Source organism: Phocoena sinus, chromosome 6 (assembly GCF_008692025.1).
Source record: "Phocoena sinus isolate mPhoSin1 chromosome 6, mPhoSin1.pri, whole genome shotgun sequence".
Lineage (NCBI taxonomy): Eukaryota > Metazoa > Chordata > Mammalia > Artiodactyla > Phocoenidae > Phocoena > Phocoena sinus.
The window spans coordinates 9,943,753-9,966,627 of NC_045768.1; the positions used below are offsets into that span (position 1 = coordinate 9,943,753).

Genomic DNA, 22,875 nt, shown 5'->3' on the forward strand with positions numbered 1-22,875 from the left:
CAGTGAGACAAGTCCAGGAGTAGTTGAGAAGGCTAGGTATCTGCGTCAGGATGAATTGCATCATTTGCTTTTACTCTGTTAAGTGTCCTTGGTGTTTGGAATCAGATCCTGCCAAGTGAACCTGATATTCTTCAGAGAAAGGAGAACTGTAAAGATTGTCTTGGTTACCTTGAGTTCTTCTGATCTAGAGCATAGATATTTTCTTAATCCTGAACATAAATCACAGGCCTCTGATTCCCTCCAAATAATTTTTTCTTCCTTTATAGTTTAGTCTCTCTTTTATGATATTTATTTTATTTACATTTATAAATATTATAGCTAATGTAGTGCTTACTTTTTCCCTCTGCTATACTCTAAGCTTCCTTTGAGGGCTGATACTCAATGTCATCTTTGATCAAAGGGGTTAAGTTCTGGGTCTTAACTATTAACAGGTGCTCAGTAAATATTTGTTGAAAGAATAGAGCAGTATAAATGTTCTCCTTTCACACTGTTTTTCTCCCCCTTTGCGGTGCCATGTATTTTCTCTTTATCAAATGAAGTAAGGTTTGGGAGATCTAACTGTATCACCAGGCTTTGGGGTAAAAAACAGTAGTGTCCCAGTTTGCTCTACACCATAGCTTCTGGTCTCTGCATCCCTCCCTCACCTTGGTGTTCACTTACCTTTTTGGTTTTTCTTACAGTGACAATGTCAGTGCCTACTGCCTGCATATTGCCGAGGATGATGGGGAGGTTGACACAGATTTCCCCCCACTGGATTCCAACGAGCCCATCCATAAGTTTGGCTTCAGTACTTTGGCCTTGGTTGAAAAGTATTCATCTCCTGGTCTGACATCCAAAGAGTCGCTCTTTGTTCGAATGTAAGTATTGACTCTGTTACTTATCTCAGTATCTCACCTCTACCTTCTAGTACTTTGGATTTGATTTTGGCTTTGTTCATCAAATGAATGATATTTGGTATCTGGAGAGTCAACATGTAATGATTACTTTCAGAGAGACGTTGGGGACATCATTTGCATTGTATTCTGTGCCTCTGCACCTGGATTAAATGCAGACTGCTTTGCAGTAGCAAATTCTATTAGGGATATCTTGAATGTCATGTCTAGGAACCAGACCTCTGGAAATACTGGGGTACTTTGGGGCCTATGAAGGACAAATTTGGGGTTTCCCTCTTTCTCATTAAGGAATCCAAACTGAAAATGTGCATTGCAGCCACTTCTCTTTTGTGACTTAAAATACTTCTTTTTCTCTCCAACTTTGTTCAAATCAAATTTGATTTTTCTTAGTTGCCTTCCATTAGACTGAGCAGAGGTTCTTAATCTTTCCTGTGCCTTTGGTAGTCAGGTAAAGCCTACAGAAGCCCTTCTCAGAAAAGTGTTTGTAAATGCGGAGAGTAAAATTCACAGGAGTACGAAAGAATTCCATTATATTTAAATAGTTATCAAATTATTAAACAAATTTGTGATATAGTAATATGTACTGACTTTATTAATACATTAAATGACAAGATCCAGAGGCAGGTCTAACAGTAACTTCTGACGTCTCTTGTTTCAAAGTAGTGGTAAGTGTAAATGATATTTGAGAAATCTGCAACAATTGTAATGTGCTATGATGGTATCTGTGGTTTCTGTTCATGACAGAGTCACCAGTACTGCTCATATGACTGTGGTTTGTTGACTGCATTCATAATTCAAGGAGATGCTAAATATCAGTTAGAAGTTAGTTAAAATAAAAGTGTAGTTTTTGTCCATTCACATCTGTAGAGCACCTGAGTCTTACACATATGTCCTGGTTGTTAGGGGAAAACCTGCAGCGTTTTCTCAGCTTAAGGTCTTCTAACAGAGGCCGTGACAGTCCCACTCCTGGCCATCTCCTGGGAGCAATAGTGATCCCTTTGGCACCCCCTGCTGTTAGTAACCAGCAAATTCACTGTCCAGAAGAGGGATTGCTTTAGAGGACTTTCCCCCATCTTTTAAAAACATATTGCCTTTGTTTCAGGTTTTTACTAAAAATAGGATTATGTTACCTATGATATATGAGTATTTTGGGTGTTTCTGCCCTTGACCAAAGAAAGAAATCTGTGTGCCTGGGAGTGAGCAGGGGGTGGCTCCTCAAGCTTTATTATTGTCATTTCATCCCTACCCTGAAATCATGTTTGGTGTATATAACATCACATATTTTCCTTCTTTTTACATTTCAGAGGCACTGAAACAACAACTTTAAAGAATATTAAAGTAATTTAAAAGTTTTCCAATGATTCCTCCATCCCAGTATAATTATTTTCATTTCTGTATAATCATTTCCACATGTATTTATATTACAGTTTCAGTTCTAGTGTACATATTGTGTTATTTTTACTTAACATTATATTACAAGTATTTTGATATCTGTTCTTAATTCCTACAATCTGCATTTATTATGTAATGTCTCAGACCTTAGGTAAAAACCTGCAGCTGCTTTTCTAACAAACTGTCGATCAGCAAAAACAAAGGGGCTACAGAAACCCTCATGTTTATGCTTTTCCTTTCTGGACTTCACGCAAAGACAGTTCTGTGTAAATGTACAGTTGACTCTGATTTGGAAATCTGAAAATCAGTTCATCCTTGTTATAAAAAAATTTTTACAATTGTAATTATATTAATGTTCATATTATATAAAATAACTCATTTAATAAAGTAGTACTTGAATTTTTCAAAAAAATCTAGACAGAGACAGCCCCTGTTTTCATGGAGCTTACTGTCTAGTTGGGGGAGAGTTGTCAAACAGATCATTCAACTGTGATGAGCAATACAACAGAAAACTCTATGGGGTGATATGGATGCCTGTCAGAGGATGTTAAGATTGTTTCCTTGTTTTGGTTTTAACAAGTGATTCTATAATGATAGTCCTTATCTATATCCCTTTTTCTGTTGAACAACTTCCTTAGGATAATTCCCTGTGAATAGGATTATTGATCAGGGTAGAAACATCTTCAGATTCTTGCTTTGTATTGACATATATAGCCTTCTGAAGAGGTATCTATTACAGTGCTACAAATAAAATTCATAAAACCATCTTTTCAGTCTTACCATTACAAGGTGTCATTAGAAGTTTTTTCTTTTTACTTTAAAAGATGTATATAGGGACTTCCCTGGTGGCGCAGTGGTTGAGAGTCCACCTGCCGATTCAGGGGACACGGGTTCGTGCCCCGGTCTGGGAGGATCCCACGTGTCGCGGAGCGGCTGGGCATGGCCACTGGGCCTGCGCATCCGGCGTCTGTGCTCTGCAACGGGAGGGGCTGCAGCAGTAGGAGGCCCGCGTACCGCAAAAAAAAAAAAAAAAAAAGATGTATATAATGAAATGTCAGTAGTTTCGGCTTGAAATTCTATTGTTTATTAATAAATCACTAGAAGAATTGTTCTCATTAGCACATAATTTTTACTACATGAATATTAACATATGATCATAGCAATCTTTTGATCTGAAAGTCCTTTTTCAAACAAGAGCTTTAAAATCAGTGATTTTCAGTAGAATGAGGTTGGGGGTGGTTTGGGCATACCTTCCTAGGAGAAGCATCTAAGGCTACACAGTGTCTCACTGTGAACCCTACCTTCCAGAGAATGGGAAGAGAGAATGGGAAAACAACTGCTTTAAACCTGATACTTTTTTTTTTTCCTGAATTACTCCCATCCCTGCACTCTCACTCCCAAACACACACACCACAGTCAATCCGTTTTTTATTCTGAAGTCCAGGAGTTTATTCAACATGTCTGGAGTGTTTCTGAAAACACAAGGTCAAGTAAAATCTTTATATGTGAGCATTTAGAACAAATGTCAATACATTTTCTCTTTCTTCTTTTTCTCAGTTGTCTGATGAAATAGTACAAATTACTGACCATTTGCCCTGTGTATGTTTTTTTGGTTCAACAACCTCCCATTCACCTTTCTGGTCTAAATTCCAAGTTAGAAAAATGTCTCCTGCAAATGCAGGACAGAGCAGACCTTTAGGAGTCTCCAGGGACATATCCAAAGTTTCAGAGAGTGAAGTGCCAGCAAAAGAAGTGAAACCATTGCTCCTTCTCTTCATTCCCTCCCTTTCCTCTTTGCAACTCTCTCCCAGTGGAGAATGGGCAGGAAGTGGCTGCATAGACACTGCACTGAACCAGGAAGAAGGAGCTAGGTTTGACAATGGAAAGTGAATTAGTATTTACTAAGGGCCAACTATGTATATGTTATTTCATTTAATCTGAAAATAGCCCAGTTTTTATTATGACCAGTTTAGAGACATGAAAACTGAGGCTGGGAAGTACTGCTCTCAGGCCTGGACTTGACCCCATGCCTAACTTCAAAGTCCGTTTTTTCCCTAACACCCTGCTGATGGTTGGGATGTGGGTAGGGGAATCAAGTATTGGTCTAGTCATTCAAGTGAATCCCACCGTCTTAAGGCCAAAGTTCAAGAGCATGGTGACCCCTGGAGCCAGACTTCTTGGGTACTGATTCTGACCTTGCCCTTACTAGTGTGTGTGAAATCTCAGATGAATTACTTGACTTTTCTACGGCTCAGTTAAATGAGGGTAGTAATAATACATCTCTCATAGAGCTGTTGTGAGGATTGGTTGTGTTAATATGTGCAAAGCACTTAGAACAGTGCCTAGCCTAAATAAGCATTATCTAAGTAAGTGTTTGCTGCAATTGTTGTTATTATTAATAAAAATCCTCTGAGGGCAAGAACTGGATCATTAGTGCCCCACGGCACCCAGCATAGCTCCATTACTGTGGTGGTAATGGAGTAAATAGAGGGATTGAGTAAAGGCTGAATTGGAATAACTTTTGCTGAACACGGACAGGGGTGGACATTGGAGATCTGCAGACATCCTCTGTGGCAGACATCCTTTAAGACAGGGGTCCCCAACCCCCGGGCTGCAGACTGGTACCTGTCCGCGGCCTGTTAGGAACCAGGCTGCACAGCAGGAGGTGAGCAGCAGGTGAGTGAGCGAGCGAAGCTTCATCTGCCGCTGCCCATCGCTCACATTACCGCCTGAGCCATCTTTGCATTACTGCTTAACCCATCCCTGCGCCTAGCACAGGGCTTCCTAGAGAAGGAATGAACGAATGAATCTTCAGGTGTCTGCGGGCTGCTCGGGGAGAAGGAGGCCCTTGGGCAAGCTTTTTGTCCCACCTTGCTTTCTGAGCCCACTTAACCTCTTCTACAGCCCTGTTTCTGCCTTTTGAATACCGTGAAGCCCCAGGTTGCCTTCTGTTTTTCAGAGGCCCTCATACCGTTCAACCAGGAGTCTCCAATATACGATCTTTCCCTACTCCAAATGAGGTAGCACAGCCTTTGAACTTAGGCTAACCTGGGTTCAAGTTTCAGCTTCACTAGTGACTTGCTCCATGACTGTGGTCTCAGTTTCTTCATCTGTAAAGTGAGGATGGTAATTACTCACTCTACATGGATTTGTTGTGAGGAATGTTCTTAAATGTAAGTAATGTACAGACCTCTTTTAAAGGAAAATTAATTCTCCTGGAACTTCAATGTTTGCCCAAATTTGTTTTATTATAATGTTACTTAAACACATACAAATGTAAAATTCTAGCTATAAATTCCATGTCTTTATGCAATCAAAAAAAAATTACAAATTAAATGCAAATAAAACTATAACATTAATAAAATAAAAATTAACAGATGATATTTTGCTGAAATTAAATCACTGATGTGGGGTTTAATGGATGTTAATTGTTTTACTTGTCAACTTGAGTCTTCTGATTTTCATATGAAACATCAGACTATCATATTATTTGTCCTTTTAAACAGTGTATTTTTAGGTACTAGTCCATTATTTTAATGGGCCAATTGATTTATAGTGCACCCTCCCCAAATTTTAAATGTTTTTTAATTGGAAAAATAAAGAACATTTATGCTAGGATGACCAGTTTATGCCAGTCCTACCCAGGATTTTCCCTCTTTTATTTTTTTTAGTTTTTTGGCCACGCCGCGTAGCTTGCAGGGTCTTAGTTCCCCAGCCAGGTATTAAACCCGGGCCACGGTAGTGAAAGCCCGGAATCCTAACCACTAAGCCTGGGATCCCTTCCCCACCAGGGAACTGACTTTTGAAAAAGAAAGTCCTAAGTCCGAGAGCACCCCACTCAGTCCCGGGTGAACCAGGATGATGGGTCACCTTACTTTCTGCTGTTGTCAATTGGTTCTGTTCATAGATGGGCTCTCTGCCTCATTCGTCCTGTGCACAGTGTGACTTGCATACTGCAGGGGATGAATTCTTCAGAGATCAGCAAGTCTGTTCCGTAAAGAGTCTTGTGTACACTTCTCCTGTCACTTTTCCTTATTCAACAAACTGTTTTGGCATATAGCTTGCACTGATGCCGTTTGGCCTTTCTAAGTCGATTACTGATGTTAAATAACCAGCTGCTAGGATACTCAACCCCCCAAATCTCACCACCTTATCCCACATGTTGGCAAACTTTTTCTATAAAGGACAAGATAGTTAATATTTTAGGCTTGCAGGCCATACAGTCTCTGTGGGCCAACTCCACCATCATAATGCGAAAGTAGCCATAGAAAATACGTAAATGAATGGACATGGGCTAGATTGGTTGACCCTGGCTTTATTATATGTTTATTTCTTGTTCACATCTGTCTAATGAAGGTCAGGTGGCTCTCCTGGGTATTTCTCCTCCAAGCAGTGACTCAGGGCTCCCCCAGCTGGATGGAGAATGAGGAACATGGAAGACTGGGAATGGTCTATATCCATATCTATCTATCTATTGCTTATATAAGTCACTATATACATCTGTTTATATATCTGTATAAAATTTTGCTTTTCAGTGCAAATCATATGTACATGATTTTCATTGAACTAAAAGCAAAATTTTTAAATTCTGAAACTCAAGAGAGCCTGTGAATGCATCTTTTGACCCTAGGGGGTCCATGAACCTCAGGTAGGAAATGCTGCTATGAGAAAATTAGCTCAGACCCTAGTGTGTAGGAAGTGTTATGTAGTTGCTATTTGTTATTTTTATCAGAGATTTATCAGCCTGAATAATTTACACTAAGTTGTATATGGGGTTTAACTTTTCTTTGGGTTATTTTTTTATTGCACAATTAATACATGTCCATTAGATTGGGTTGCCTCAAAAGTTCGTTCGGGTTTTTCCGTAAGATCTTATGGAAAACAGAATAGAAAAATTAGAAAATCTGTTTTTTCATATAAAAGAAAATTTCAAATTTCTCTTTGTTCCATCATGCAGAGATAATGACTTATTACATTATATAATGATTTACATTTAAAAACAGGAGCTAGTTAACTTAAATGAATCCCTAATTGGAAAAGTGTTTTGTGGAAAAGAGTGTGAAGCTGGATACCTTTTGATATTCTTACTGAGTTGGGGCTAGGCTGGTTTTGCCCTCCCAGGCCCTTGGGCCCCAGGAAACCCCTGGAAATAGAGTTGTCCTTAGGGGAAGGAGAATGGATTACTCTAACAAAGTGCAAATTAGGAGCCTGTTAGTGGACACAGCCTCCTTTACCAGATCAGCAAGCAGATTTCTAAGGTATCCATTGTTCTTGATTGATTTTGGATAGAGCAAATGTGTATATAAACAGGAGTCCCTAACTTGCTGACTGCTAGTAGCTACTCTGAGCCTAAGCGTTGAAGTTGTTTGGCTGTCAGGAGTGTGGGAGGGGAGAAGTAGGGGACAGAGTTATTAGGGTGGCCCCTAATACTAGTTAAGAGCTGGATCTCAGCTGGTTTTCAGCATCTGAAGAAGTGCTCCTTGCCAACAATGACCATGCCAAGGCCTTTAGACAGTAGGACAAGGGAAAATGAAAATGAGATCTTGCAGTGGACAGGAGAGGAACTTGCATTGTCCATCTCTTCCCATCCCCCAGCATGGGCTAATTCAATCAGAATTTGTGAAACTGAGTTGACTTTAAAAATGACAATGACAAAAGCAGCTGGGGTGGTGTCATTGCGTTACATGTGTTGACATTAATGTTTCACACTGGGATCCTACTCTGGGGTGGGGAAGAAGGGCTTTAAGGAAAGAAAAGTCAAAAACAATAAAACGGACAGAATCTTCCTAGATCAGAAGTCAGTTAATTAAATTGGCTTCCTATATATGTGTTTTACTTAAAATGTTTAATATGTCAGGTGGATGTGGGAAAGGAGTCATTTTAACCAAGAGCTGCAGAGCAAATAGAATCCAGTTAGGATTTTGCTATTTGGGAAATGGACCACGGGGTAGACGTTGGAGGATCTTGTACCAGAAGCTGGGCTGCCTCAGTCAGTGTGGCCCAGAGAGCTCCCAGAGACTGCTGTGGCTTCTCTTGGCTCTGCATAAAGGGAAAGGTTAGCTGCTGTTTTAGGAGGCATGCCCTAGATTCATTGCTCTTTCCTGTATGAGGGCCTTTCAAAAAAGGGTCTCAGTGGTTTTAGTATACATTCTTGATGAGATCTCCACAATACACCCTAAGTGACCAGACTGTTATGAAAAGATATCATTAGTTTGAAAACTCACATACTCTTAATGTGATATTGCCTTAATGGTCTTGAGAGGAGGTAGTGGGGGTGAGGGGAAGAAATGAGCGTTTTTGCACACTCAGTTTGGTGCCCCTAATAGCCATTATCTCATTTATTCCTTATAAGCAACGTATCTTTATAATATATAAGCTGAGGATCAGAGACAGGTAGTTATTTACCCAAGGTCATGCAGTTTGGTAAGGGGCAGAGCTAAAATAGGGCAAGTAATAAAATAAGATGCCTGTGCTCTTTGTGACCAGGCCTGACAACATGGCTATAAATTATCCTAGTTATTTATTGGTTGCTTGAGTCATAGAGGACTGACTGTGTGTTGTTTCTTTTCATTCTGTTGTATTAGCAAACATTTTCATTGTCTAGATTGTCCTCGTGTATGGAAGTGTAACATATGCAGCCTGTTTAATTTTGTATTTGTAAATGTGACTTGATTTCCTTTTTGGCAACAGCTACTGTCTAGAGAAAAGAAAAGATTTTTCTTTGTGTCTGTTTAAAGTGACAGAAATATTGGAGTAAGTAATAAAGATGGAAAGCATTAATTACATACTTCTAAGAATTTAAAGGTCAGACAAGCTAAATATGTATGTTTTGCTCACTGGAATGTGTCTGTTGAGATTGTGCCAGGATAACTTTGTTCCTACAATAAAAGCACATATTTTAGATAGCCATCAACTTACTTTGGTATCCAAAAATTATACCAGATTGTTGCTTTGGTTGCTATATATCTTAAAAGTTTGGGACTCACATTTCTGATGTTAATGTGATTTGTTTCATGATCCACCCCCTTTGGCCATGTTTAGTTACTATGTCTCATTTTGCTTTCCTCTGTTCTCCCCTCAGCTTGTGTTGGAGTCTGTCAGCTGCTGCTATGTACCTGTCAGGCTAGTGACTTGTAATGTTTATTAATACAGCGTCAGTCTTGCTGTTGAAAAAACTGTGATGCTTCTCAGAAGGGTGCAATAGAACGAAGCTTTTGATTTCCAGATCCTGTCTGCACTGTGTGGTGAATACATTCTCAGATGTTATGCAGTTCACTGACCTGACAGTTGTGGAACCCCGCCTGGGACCCCATTTCAGCAGGACATATTTGAACAGAAACAGTTTGCAAAACTTTACACACTTAAACTCCTGCCAAGGCAAACTGTTAGCCACTTGAGTTTGTTATAAATACCCAGTGGCGGTGGTTGGAGGTAGCCCACGGTGTGTTTTATATTCTGAACTGAATGTGAGTGTCTTTGCGGTTATATAGAGTAGTAAATAATTGAGTTTGATTAGGGAGAGGGACCTCATTATCCCCCACCTGTGCCCAGCTGGAAGGGGAGGGTCGAAATGAAGCCATTAGCTGTCTCTCTTACTGGCATCTCAAAGAGCTCAAATACATCTGTGTCTTATTTTCTTTTCTGGCACAATCAGTCGAGCAAGCTAAGCAGGCATGACCGGATTTGGCAAGTCCCAAGGACTCTGGCAAAGATAGACAAGGAGAAGGCGGAGGGCAGTCATTTTGGCTTCTCACTGCCCATTAGTCTAGTGAGTTATGTTTTTGGAAAATGTCTCTTTTGAAAAAGAGTACTTTGTCCAATGTCAAATATCACATACTCACGCAATACGCTTTGATCTTTAAAAAAAAAATTTTGTCAGCGCAAGGGGAAACAAAATGTGGCATTCCCACTAGTGTAAACTCTCTTTATGGATAAAGAAATACCCGAAGGACTTCCTTTAAAGCAGGCATGCTGCAGTTATTATAAGGCTTTCTCTTGCTCATATATTTTCATTTTCTACCTTGAAATGCTCAAAAATGAACATGCATGGAATTGGGACCAGAACAGGCTGGGAACCAAAGGAGTACGTCTTCATCACGATTATGAACTGGTCAGGACTGGAGGAGGGAGTGCTACTCTTGGCAGCCTTTTCCCACTTTCACAAACTGATACTGTGGCTCAGGAAACCAGGACGTTTTCCAAGGACTTTTAAAAAGCAGTCTCGTAGGTCATATGGTTAGTCTAAGAGCTGGGACATTTATAATCAAACTGAATTTGTTACAGTGGGAGTTGACCTTTTCCATAGATTGGGCAGTGGTTCCAATCTGGAAGATACACTCTCTGGAAGTCTCTTCTTCCCCTTAGTCCCCCCAAACTCCCTTGGCCATAGGGAGGTTTGAAACACAGGCTTTGGAGTCTGGCTGACCTGGGTTCAAGTCCTGGTTCCTCCACTTCTTAGCTGCGTAATTCCAGGTATGTGTCTCAGCCTTGCCAAACCTCAATTTCCTCCATTATAAAATGGGACTGATGATAACACCTACCTTTTCTGGGAGGATTAAATGAACAAAGTAAGTGCTCAGTAAATGCTGACTGAAGTCATTTTCTCATCATTATATATCACTTCTTTGTATGAAGAAAAGCTGATAGTTACTATATTATCTATTGCTTATTAAACATTTATTTTATGACAGGTATTATGTTAATTATTTTAGAAGTATTTAGCCCTGACAGCAATCTTATAGTCTAAGAATTAGCCTCATTTTGTAGATGAGAAAACTAGAAGTTAGAGAGTTATATCATTTACCCAAGGAAGGCAGAGCTGGGACTCCAAAGCAGGCTGTATTCTAGAACTTGCTGTGCTCTGCTGCCTTCTGGTGTTGCCACCATTTTTTCAGTATGATGCAGAGCTAAATGACAGCTATGTCTTGAGACCTCCCCACTAAGAAGCTTCTCTGATCCCCCTCACCCCTACCGGCTGGGTTCAGTGCCCCTGTGTTTTGGCAGCACTCTGAGCTTGCCTTCATCTTTGTGCTTATCATGCAGAGCTGTAATTCTTTGTTTGCTTCTTTGTCTTTCTCTCCCACTGGACTGTGCTACTTGGATTAAGGACCGTATTGTTGATTTTTGAATCCAAAATAGGATCTTTAATAGATGAGTGACCTCAGGTAAATTCCCTAATATTTCCAGCCTCAGTTTTTGCAAAATGGATATAACTTATTAGTGCCTATTTTAGGGTAGAATGAGTTAATGCAGATTTAAAAGGCTTAACACAGCACTTGGCACATACTAAGTGCTCAGTAGGTAGTAGATGCTACTATTATTGTTTTAATTGTTGAATAATAACATCTTGAACTCTGCAGAAGCAGACACTTAATAAATCTCGCTGGATTTCTCTGCATTATCACCATGGTTTTTTTTTTTTTTTTTTTTTTTGTGGTACGCGGGCCTCTCACTGTTGTGGCCTCTCCCGTTGCGGAGCACAGGCTCCAGACGCGCAGGCTTAGCGGCCATGGCTCATGGGCCCAGCTGCTCTGCGGCATGTGGGATCCTCCCGGACCGGGGCACGAACCCGTGTCCCCTGCATCGGCAGGCGGACTCTCAACCACTGTGCCACCAGGGAAGCCCACCATGATTTTTGACTTCCACCATCCCCACCCAAAGCTGAGTTAAGCCGAGGTAGAACGTACCTACTTCTCTGGTTTACTCTCTCAAAAAGGAAAACCTTAAAACCGGAGCCCAGGGTGCCCTGCTTTGAGCTTCAGGGGGGTTTTGATGCCTGGGCCAGGGGCTGCCTACTGATAGTGTCCCAGTGCTGCCACCATGCCCAGCCAATTGCACATTTTCATGGCCCTGTGTTATCAATTATGAGCAATGAAGGTTGAGATCCATTCCCCCAAATAAGCAGTATCTCCTGGGGGTTTGGGGGAAATGGGCTGAATGAGGCCTCTTCTCTTGGGGTGATGACTTGGGACAGGGGAACACAAGAGAAGGAACATCATAAACCCCTTTTACTGTTTGCCAGCCTTAGTTCCAGGTGCTTGGCATTCATTGTCTATTTTATCCTCCTGGCAATTCTGTAGGGACATGGCCTCCTCATTTCGTGGACACAACTGAGGTTCCCACATGTTAAGACAACATTTTGGTTAGCCATGGAGCCAGGATTTGAACCAAAAGGTATTTAACTCCCAACCCATGTGTCTTCCTCTCCAATATGTTGCCTTCCAGCTTGGGTTCTGATTCCAGCTCTGCCCCTATAAATAAAATCTAAGCTTCTCAGATAAAGACCTGTGCCCCTACTTCTCTCTTTGTCCACCGCCGCCTCTAGTTCAGTGCTTAGTGCAGAAATGCTCATTGTGTTAGGTTAATGCTGGTATAAAAACTTCCCTCTGTTAACTGAGTGGCTTTGCACTGGGACAGAACTGAATTCCTCAAGTAAGTAATCTCTTTTTAAAATACCCATACGTTTTTCAGTGTTTACGAGACTTGACAGGACCTAACTTGGAATTGACTGAAGCACTCCTGCCAGCATTCAGTCAGCTCCCTGAGGTGGTGCTTCATCCTGGACCCAGCACGGGCAACCCAAGGAGCTGCAGAAGGGCAGCTGCTTCTTCCAGTGCCCCTAGAATGCCCTGCACTGGCAGAAAAGAAGCTGTCTGTCCACGAGGGGGGCTGGGGGAGGAGCAGTTTCCTAGCTGAGAGTGGGTTTGCAGCCCACCTGTCTGTCCATCCATCTGCCTGTCTATCCAAGGGCTGGTCATCCCCAGCGCAGGTCACAACCCAGAGACTGAAATGCAGTGCCATGAAGAAGGGAAGCAGGGCTAGCACCCTCCCCACCTGCTGCCCCGGGTCCCCCAAGATCATCGTCTCCTCAGTCTCAGACCCAGTGCCCAACATCAAATAAAAGTGCCTTTACACGATGTATTTCCGTAGACATTTTAGAAAGCCCATAAAAAATCCTGGATATGAAGAAATGAGGCATAAAACCCAGACTCTTTTGAAGTCAAGCTGAAAATTGTGGTAGCAGGTCTCCATATCCATTTATTAAATGGGAGCACAACTTAACAGTTGCACCTACATGGATTCTGAGAACCACTTAGATCCTGTACTCTTGTGTTTTAGAAACATTAAGTGCTGTAGACTTGGGACAAGATCCAATGTTGGCGTTCGTCTGGAGGGAGAGGAGTGAGTGGAGTGCGAGGCTGACCTGAGGAAACTTTCATTAAGTCTGGCTGAGGGCGCAGGACGTGGGTCACAACCTCTTTCTTCTTTAAATGTGCACGTTTTCACCGAAACGTAGCCCCAGAGTGAGATCCCGCACACCCGCGAAGGCACATTCCGAGTGCCGAGCATGCCCCTTCCCTTCACTGTTGTTTTCATTTTCCTCTCATGAACCTTGCTACCCTGGCTTCAGCACAGAGACTGTAAAGGAAGATGGAGAGCCGAGTTACCTCAGAATGATCACTATCGTTAACATTCACGGGTGGTTCACTTATCATTCCTGACTGCACAGACATGGCAGCCGCTCGGAAGCGTCCGCAGGTGTAGCATGGTGATACATATTACATTGTGCCACAATGGATTTATGTATTCTGTAACAAAAGAAAAGTGTAATGAAAAAATACAGAAGGTAATCCTTTATTCCTCCACCACACAGTTTATCAGTAATGCCTGTGGATGATAAGTGCCAGGGATTTCCTCCACATGCTTTAACCTTGTCACCCAGGTATGTTTGGGTAAAATGACAGAAAAATACAGACTAGGGATTTTCCTCTGTTCAAAGATCTTTTCAAAGGACACTTTTAATTATGGAAGTTAGTCCAAACACAAGGCTACCTTTTGAGCTTTTAGTCTGCCTTCGCTGAAAAGATAAATGTATTGGTTGGAAATAACGCTATCAGCCAGCAGCAGATTAGGAGAGAATGTAAGCAATTTACAAGCAGACTCAAATCTAAAATAGTTCAGGTGGAACCCAGACAGATGGAAGTTTGGGAGATCTAGCCCAATACTAGCTTGCGAGTACCCAAGAACTGGTGTTCCTTTTAGGTCCTACTCATCCATCGCCCAGCATATTGTCACAGATGGAGCGCATACTGACTTCCGAGGAGAGAGCAGGGGAAGGCAAGTCTGAACGCGAATGATTGGCATTTGTTCCAAACACACACTGGCCTAGTGCCAGAGCAAATACCCACAAGTTTATAAATGCACAAGGCACTTTACATTTCAGAACTCTTGCCAGAGCATCACTTACTACCTGGCTCCCTAAATATAGTTTTAAAAAAAGAGCTATTTCTTATTTTGCTTTGATCAGTAAAATAAACTTTTAAAGATTGTTCTGGGATGGGGTCCAGCTTCTGAGGTAAAGAGCGGCCGGGGCTCAGGCATGATTCAGTAACAGAGTGTTCAGTAAAATTAGCTTGACAGTTCTCAGGCCTGCTGTTCGAGAGCAAAACTTGACCAAGTTAAAATGGATGATCGTGCTGGCTAGACCAGCATCGGCTTTTGCCTTTTAACAAATGGAATGTCAAGGATTAAACAGCAGGAGGGGGTGTGGAGGGGGTGTGGAGATGTCTTTGTATTAGGGAAGCAAATTGGGTCCTTGGTTTTGAGATCAGCCCCCAGCCCCCTTGGAAAGCCAGCCACCTGGTTGGGTCCAAACTAGGTTTAAGACCCCTTCCCAGTCTGTCCTACCATTGGGAAGCTTTTCCATGGCTTAGCTTGGGGCTTGGCTTTTCTTTCAGTTTTCTTGTCAGTATGAAGTTCTGCCATGTTTTTTGGCTGTGTTCCGCTTTGAGATTCTTATGGGGAAATGGGAATGCAACCAAACTCCTTGTGGCAATTCCCATGTTCCATAGTTGGAAACTTGGGTCCCATTTGTTACATGAGCTGCTTGGAATTGGCCTGTTTTGTTTCAGTGCCCAAGCATAGTGAGTAGTATTTGTGATACCTCCTATTGCAGTTGACGGTCGTAGTGAAGTTATCCCTCACCCAGGGATGGGCTTCTTTTTTAAGGCTACTTGTTCCTTACCAGTTTTTTCTTATCTAGATGACCGCCCCCCACCCCAACTGTGATTGGCTAGAAGCTTATAAGTAGTGTTACTATTTTGTCATAATTATTTACGCTTCAGCTAATATTTTGCTTGACCTTCTAAGACTAAGTAGATTAAAACATTACTACTGAAGTGTACAGAGACTGTGTATTTTTTTTAATGCTTGTTTATTAATTTATTTATTTGCTTGCCAGTTAGGGAGAGTCTTTGTTTTCCTTATTCTAAATTGCTTTGGGCTATCATATCCACCCCCCATTTTCCCTCCAGGGCTCCATGAGCTTTAATATAATGGTAGTATCTGCCTGCAGTGACATCTACTGACACAAGCCAACTTTATCGTTTGTTCTTGCTGCAGGATTTGGCTTGAGAACCAACACTAGGAAGCCATGGTACTAGTGACCCACACAGACCAATTGGATTCAATTTAAGATAAATAGAAACATCTTTCCTAATTCTGCCCTCTCTTTCACTTGGAACCGTTCATATTAGGCTTTTCTCGCGCGTGCGCGCGCTCTCTCTCTTTCTCGCGTTAGAAGTTTGTTTATTTAACCCTTTTCAAAATAATTGACACTTGATTGTACACTTACTCAAACTGAAACTCAGTGAGGGCTGTATTAACATCCCTGTGGTTGAATATTGGTCTTGATTTAATGTTTGTCTTTTCCTACAGAAATGCTGCTCATGGATTCTCCCTTATTCAGGTGGACAACACAAAGGTCACCATGAAAGAAATCTTGCTAAAGGCAGTGAAGCGAAGAAAAGGATCCCAGAAAATTTCAGGTGGGACAGTTAAATCATACTCTGGCAACAGAAGCTTAACCCTTAGTTAAAAGTGCTGGGTGTGGGTGTGGGTATGGGTGGGTGTTTGATGGCTGGCTGGATTGGTTCAGATGTCATTGCTGGGTTCAATAGCAAGTGTACAGAAGAGTGATTTTAAGCTGCCCCTGGGCCCAAGGAAGGGATTGGGTCAGTGACATATGTGAGAAGAATGTGTCCGTGTCACTTATGGAAGCTTCATCATTAATTTGCGATAGATTAAGACAAAGCTACTTGAGCTAACTATTAGTTGGCGTAAAGCTGTCTGGAAAACTGATTTAACCCTAAATTTGAAGCACTGCTTTTAATTTCATGTTTTCATGTAGTTTTCCTTGGGGGAATTTTTGGTTGCTAGTGTTTGGGGTATAGAATAAAAGAAAACATTTTTTCATTTTTACCAAAATGAGGGCAACTGTAAAAAAAAATTTTTTTTAAGATAAATCACTTGACACAAGTAGCTGTTAATCGCTAATTCCTCATTACTCAATTTATACAGAAAATAAGCTTGTGGTATTAGCTGTAATATTTAAAGGATATGAGAAAAGAAAATATTCCCAATATTGAGAAATAATTATCTTGAGAAATAGCTCAAAGATTTATCACACCGTAGACAACTTTAGTATAAATCAACCTATCTATGACATGTCAGATATCTTAGCTTTGTAAGCAAATGAGACTTCTTAAACACCTTTGGTTTTATGTTTTGGAAAGGGAAAAAAAGCATGGCTCGGGTTGAGGAAAATAGTTCTGTGTTCCTTTTAAGGGGAGGAATATAATCTGTTCCAGATTTAATTAGCTATCTTCAGATGAAAGCTGAAGTTTTAATAAAAGTTAGAAGAGATAACACAGTGAAGGACACGGATGAGCTGTCTCAAGGCCATATTCCAAGGGAACGATAAGAGCTGTAAAAAATGGCAGAGGAGAGCAATTGAATGGAGCAATGAAAATCTGATTCTCATAAAAAAGAGAGAGAGAGAGATGCTGGTAGGGGCGGTTGTAGATGAGACCTGCTAGCGTCTGCAAGCAATTTGGATGTTTGCCAGGAGTCATTGTTCACCCTCGGCTGTGGCGGCTCCGTCCAGATGTGCCAACTGCACGTTTCGGCTTTTGCCAGCTGACTGCACCGTTTGATAACCAGCTCTCTGGATGCCCATCACTGGCCGCAGAGATAGAATTAAATGATGATGATCTTCCCACAAGTTGGGAGAGGAAACAATGCATATAAATCTTGATTTCATCTCAGCATGAGAAGTCTTTATCCATCATCACTCATAATGAACAAGTCGTTAGCTGGGATGAATGGTGTTCTGGTTTTTCCAAACACCTCTTTTGTTCATTTTTTGGGTGACTTTTATCCATTGCATGGGGGTCAAACCTCTTTGCATTTAAGGGATGATTGAAGAGGCATAGCCTCTACTTTCCCAGGGGAAAGTAGAAATTTAGGGTTCTAGGTGCCAATCTAATAGCATTTAAACAGTTTCAGATATTTAAAGGTGTTAAATAAGCATTCTTCTACCTTTAGGATCCTGGTTTTTTCGTCTTGTTTTTGTCCCTAAATTTTTTATATAATAGTGTATTTTATGACATATTTATTATATTCTGAGATAGCTTTATTCTGAATTACCCAAGAGGAGGTAGGACTTTTTTAACCTTCTTAATAGGAATTCTGCTGTCGTGCATTTTTTAGATCATGAAAGCTCTGTGAACTCACTGGGATACAGCTGAACCAGTGTCTTTCCCTCCGTCTCCAGCCATCCCTGTCCAATTGCCTACCTATTTATCTGTGTCCATCTCCAGCAGCCACGTTTATCATACACACATTTATTTATGTTCACCTTTGTGTACACATCCCTGCCATTTCCATCAGAGTCTTTGCCATATCATTGGCAAAGAGTTAGGACTCGTTGTCTGAAAAACAGTCATCTGCATTATTTATTCCTTTTCATACTAGAGAAGTCAGTTGAGATTGATGCATTTACATAAATTACTGTCCCATTTTCTTGATCCAAAAAGCTTTTTAAAATAAAAAGCTCTTTCTATTGCTTTGTTAAGTCTGGTCTCATGAAATAGAGGGATTATCTCCAGTTTGGAAAAGATGTTTATTTAAAGTTAACCTGGTAAAGGCAGGGTATATTTTGTGTTTTGGAACTTTGTATTGTGGAGTGGACTTGTTTTGGAGGGTGATTAATGAAGGGGAAAATCGTCCTGTCATAGAAAGAAACACAAGTACATTTACTCAAAAAAAAAAAAAAAGTCTGTTAGTGCTCACAGTTGGCTGTGAAATACTTATTACTTACCCATTATGACACATGAACTTAGTCATGAACTTGGTGTCAGGAGATGCCAGGTTAGAGACACTCATCCCGCACTTCCTAAGCCTCTACCACAGTGACCCGCTCAGTCTTTGCAAGAAGGTGCCCGCCATGCCCCAGTGTCTGGCTCAGCCCTCTCTTCAAACAGCTTTCACCTGATTGAGTGCAGAACAGCACTTGTCTCTTTGCTACTATTATTTAATTTAAGTGAGAAGGGAGAAATAGCACTTGAGATTAGATAGCATGTGCCATGTGGGGTCAAGAGTTCTCACACTGCTTGTGCCTTAGAGGTTAGTCGTATTAGACCAGGATTTCAGAACTCCTTTCATAGGCTGACAGTGAACTCTAGCTGCTTACTCAACAAACCTTTAACATCTCTCATCTTTTTTTTCCCGAATGACCATACAACTCTCTGTTTAACAATAATAAATTGAGAACTTAAACTATTTCATTATTAAATCAAGCTGTGGACTTAATGACTGGCCTAGTGTTTAAATACTCTGTTGCCCTTCCCCCTGGCATTCCCTCACCAATTTTCATTTGTAGAAAATCAGAAGGTGATAGATATTTGAGCAAAAGAATTCTTCTTTGTTTAGGTAAATAGCTTTGTCAATGGAAACCTCTAGGGTTTTAAAATATTTTTGCTTTTTATGGATAGAATATCATTACAGATACTTGCAACTGATCTAAAATTTTGACTTGCATTATTTGTAATTATTTCATCAAGTCATAACTATTTATGAACACTGCAGGGTTTTTTCTATTAATATTCATGTACTGAACTTACAGTAATCTTTTCATAGTGTGTCCCAGTCAGTTCTCTGCTAAGGCCTTTTTTTTTTTTTTTTTTTTTTTGCCGTACGCAGGCCTCTCACTGTTGTGGCCTCTCCTGTTGCAGAGCACAGGCTCCGGACGCGCAGGCTCAGCGGCCATGGCTCACGGGCCCAGCCGCTCCACGGCATGTGGGATCTTCCCGGACCGGGGCACAAACCTGTGTCCCCTGCATCGGCAGGCGGACTCTCAACCACTGCGCCACCAGGGAAGCCCAAGGCCTATTTTTTTAAGCCCATTTTTAAATGTCTCTTTTAAAAGTCTCTCTCCAGCTTTTCATTTTATTACTGACCTACTTGACATTTGGAATCTACTTGCATTGGCAGAAAGTCCCCATGATTTAAGAAAATTGTAAACGGAGAATCCAGTTTTAGAAGAATTAGCTGAGACTTCTTTACTAATTTTAACAGTTGGGTGGGTATGTTTTTAACGTAATGACGAGTAGCCTGTCAGGTCCCTTGATTTAACCAGTAAAATACACTAACCTGTTTAGTGAGTAAAGGCCTTAGTTTGTCAAGTTCTCCTTTTATCAAGTTCATCCTCACAATCAGTGATGACCTTCTGAGCTTCTTAGTATTTTGATGTTGTTTAAAATGTTATTACACACCAACCTTTACCAGCCTCCTGAAGCATGATGTTGGGTATGACGGAGGCACTTGAGAAATGGAGGTACACTTAAATTCAGTTGTAACGCTGATGCAGAAATAGAGGTGTCTCTGGGTCTACAAAAGAGAGAAGGCTTCGAAGCAGGATTTTCTAAGTAGAATAGTGATCTGTATGGCTCTATTTCAATATTTGTTGTTATTATAAAATGGAGGAGTTTTTCATTATCATCTGCTGAGAGATTGAACCAGAAGCATATCAACTTCTTCTCACCCCTGTCCATTCTTGCCTTTTGATGTGAAAGACAAATTTTTATTAGTCTGATCTAATTTTTATTAGATCCTTTTTGAAAAGTTCTTACAATATTAATAAGACTTACGACATTAATTCCTACTTTTCCCATACAAAATTTCACCTAGAATTTGAAAGATAAATGTTAGCTTTGTCAAGTGAACTCCCTCTTAACATCTCTGTTTGGAGTTACAGACCACATTATTGATAGCTAATTTACTGTGTTTTCACTAGACCCCTAGAATGTCACCAAGGAGATAGTCTAGTCTAGGACTTCTCAAACACTATTCCCTAAAGTACTGCTAGGAGCAGAGAGGGGAGTGAACATCTACCACAGGGTGTGTGAGGTTCTGATCTGAGGGACGGCTAATGATGACAGCATTGGATGCTCAAGTTATATCTTAAAAATTCATGTAAGGTGTAAATATTGATCTATAATGTATTTGTAGCTGTGTGTACACTCACTCATGCTCTCATGGGTCAGACCTATGCTGGGTGCAGGGAGACTGTGGTGAAGCAGATCTACCGGACCCTTGCTGAAGAGGAGCTTACATTCTAAAGTGAGAGTAAATATGAGGGGCTGAGAGAGAGAAGATGAGATGCAGGGGAGCTCACTGCTTTCTATGGATGGTCAGGGAACACCTCCCAGAGAAATTGACATTGAAATTGTGACCTTCACATTTAAGCTGTGAAGAGTTGGAGAGGGGCAGTGTCTTTCAAAGCCTTGGCTGTTAAAGGCTTACTATTTTAATATAAAAAGAACATTTCAGATTACTTTGAAGTTAATTTACTTAACTTTCTCCCCCCATCACCCCCCCAAAAAAAAATGTAGTAAAAATGACCCTTGAATTCTTCCCTGTGCTAACTCCACACATCTTCTTATCCATTAGCAAGTCCTCTTATTTTTACCTCCAGAATATGTCCTGAATTCAGTCTTTTCCATCTCCATTGGATGGATCCAGATCACCAAGACCTCACCTGGACTGTTGAAATACACCCTGGCTGCTTTTCCTGCCTCTGCTCTTGGCCCCTCCAATCTCTTGCCTACAAAGCAGCAGACAAAGAGGTTTTTTAAAATATAAATCGAATTATATCTGGTCCAAACCCTTCAATGACTTCCAGTTGCATTCAGAATAAAATCTAAACTTCTAACCACTGTGAAATACACTGAGGCCCAAAGAGGGAGTAGGACATACAGAGAATATGAACACAAAGAAAAGAATTGAAAAGAAGTACAGAGTTGATGGCTGCAGTATGACAGGAATACAGACCAGGCCCAGAGCCCAGGAAGCCAGGGTGGGGATTCGGAGCCTATACCCAAAAGAGACCTGCTCGAATGAACCAGCAGCATCAGGGTCTCTGACTCACTCCCTGCAACCTCACACGAGAGGCCTTACTTTCACGCCAAATAGACCTAGACAGTTATATACAAATTATTTTTTATTAACAATGTTTTAAGAGGATTTATGTGTCAGGGAGAAATTGGTCTTTCCCCAAGATCTATTCCAGTGGGGTAAGAGCTGATTTATTGAGTGCCTTTGTGTACTTACAGATAGCATCTCATTTAATCTGCATAACACCCCTAGAAAGGAGATTTTATTGTGCCTGTTTTATAGATGAGACTTTAGAAATGTTAAAAAGTAGGGGCAAATGTGCATCTTAGAATTAAGGAACTATGATAACTATGCATGTGATCATACACTTTCTTTCCTCTCTCAGCCTCCCTTTCCTCAGTTCTAGGAGAAGTTAAAGTTACCCAGGTTTCCCCAGTAAGTAAGTGACATAATATTAAATTGGAGCCCAGGCTTTTTTGACCTCAAAGCCATACTCTTTTTATTGTACCGTGTTGCTTATTAGAACCCTAATGGGAGAACAAATTTAAAATTCTGTAAACAGAAACGTTCATTGATTCTAAGATCTAAATGCATCAGGGAAGTGCAGCATTTAAAGGAACCCTGTGGTGAATCTGGATATAAAGCCAGGAATTCTCTTTGTAATTGCACAGTTTGTCTGTATTGGTGTCAGTTTTAATGTTTTATGTCTAGCTTTCTTAAAGCAACATACACCTGTCCTGAGCTGCCCTATGGAAAAGAGAAGCCCATATGTTTTAGATGCAGTAGCATTTTTAACACTCTTCTAACCTGAAATACTCTCCAAAGGCTAAAGTTAGCTAAAGAATCTTCTGGCTGTAAAACTGAACAGAGTCCTGCTTCTTGTGTAATTGTAAAGACAGAAAATCCAGTAACCTTTCTTCTGTGAAAGTAGTTTGCCAGCCAGAGACACAGACATTTGCTTTCCTTATACTGGATCCTCTTTTAAAAAATGAGGAAGGAAAGGTAAATAGGACTGTTTAAATGTTCTTTGTCAAAAAGGCAGGAATTTCTGCAGAAAACTGCTCCTCCTCATGAAAGAATAAATAGTCATGCAGATGCCGCTCACACGTGGGGGTTGGATAAGAAATAAGGACCTGATACTTGGTATCCAGTGACCCAGTAGGACAATGATACAGTAAATGAGGACTGCTAAGATGTTTACAAGTCAGAAGTGACCCAGGCTGGAATCTCCCAGTTACATATTCCTCCTGCCTCCTCGCTCTGCCTCTTTATCTTGTTGTTTCATCTCACCCGAGCCTCCCCCTGGCTGGAGTGATCTGAGGCTCCTGATGGATCTTCTTGAGTATAAAGCAGAGCA

At 40.9% G+C, this 22,875-nt stretch overlaps 1 protein-coding gene across 10 annotated transcripts in view; it reads left to right on the forward strand.

Moving 5' to 3' along the window:
• MAPKAP1 (MAPK associated protein 1) overlaps positions 1 to 22,875 on the forward strand; it is a 232,163-nt gene that overhangs the window by 122,145 nt on the left and 87,143 nt on the right. For 9 of the 10 annotated variants that reach the window (XM_032634565.1, XM_032634564.1, XM_032634561.1 and 6 more), the window contains 2 exons: positions 681 to 857; positions 16,002 to 16,111. In XM_032634565.1, coding sequence (XP_032490456.1) covers positions 681 to 857; positions 16,002 to 16,111 — 287 coding nt within the window. Of the gene's footprint in view, positions 1 to 680; positions 858 to 16,001; positions 16,112 to 19,325; positions 21,391 to 22,875 lie in introns of those variants that run through there. The other variant, XM_032634563.1, reaches the window with a different exon arrangement.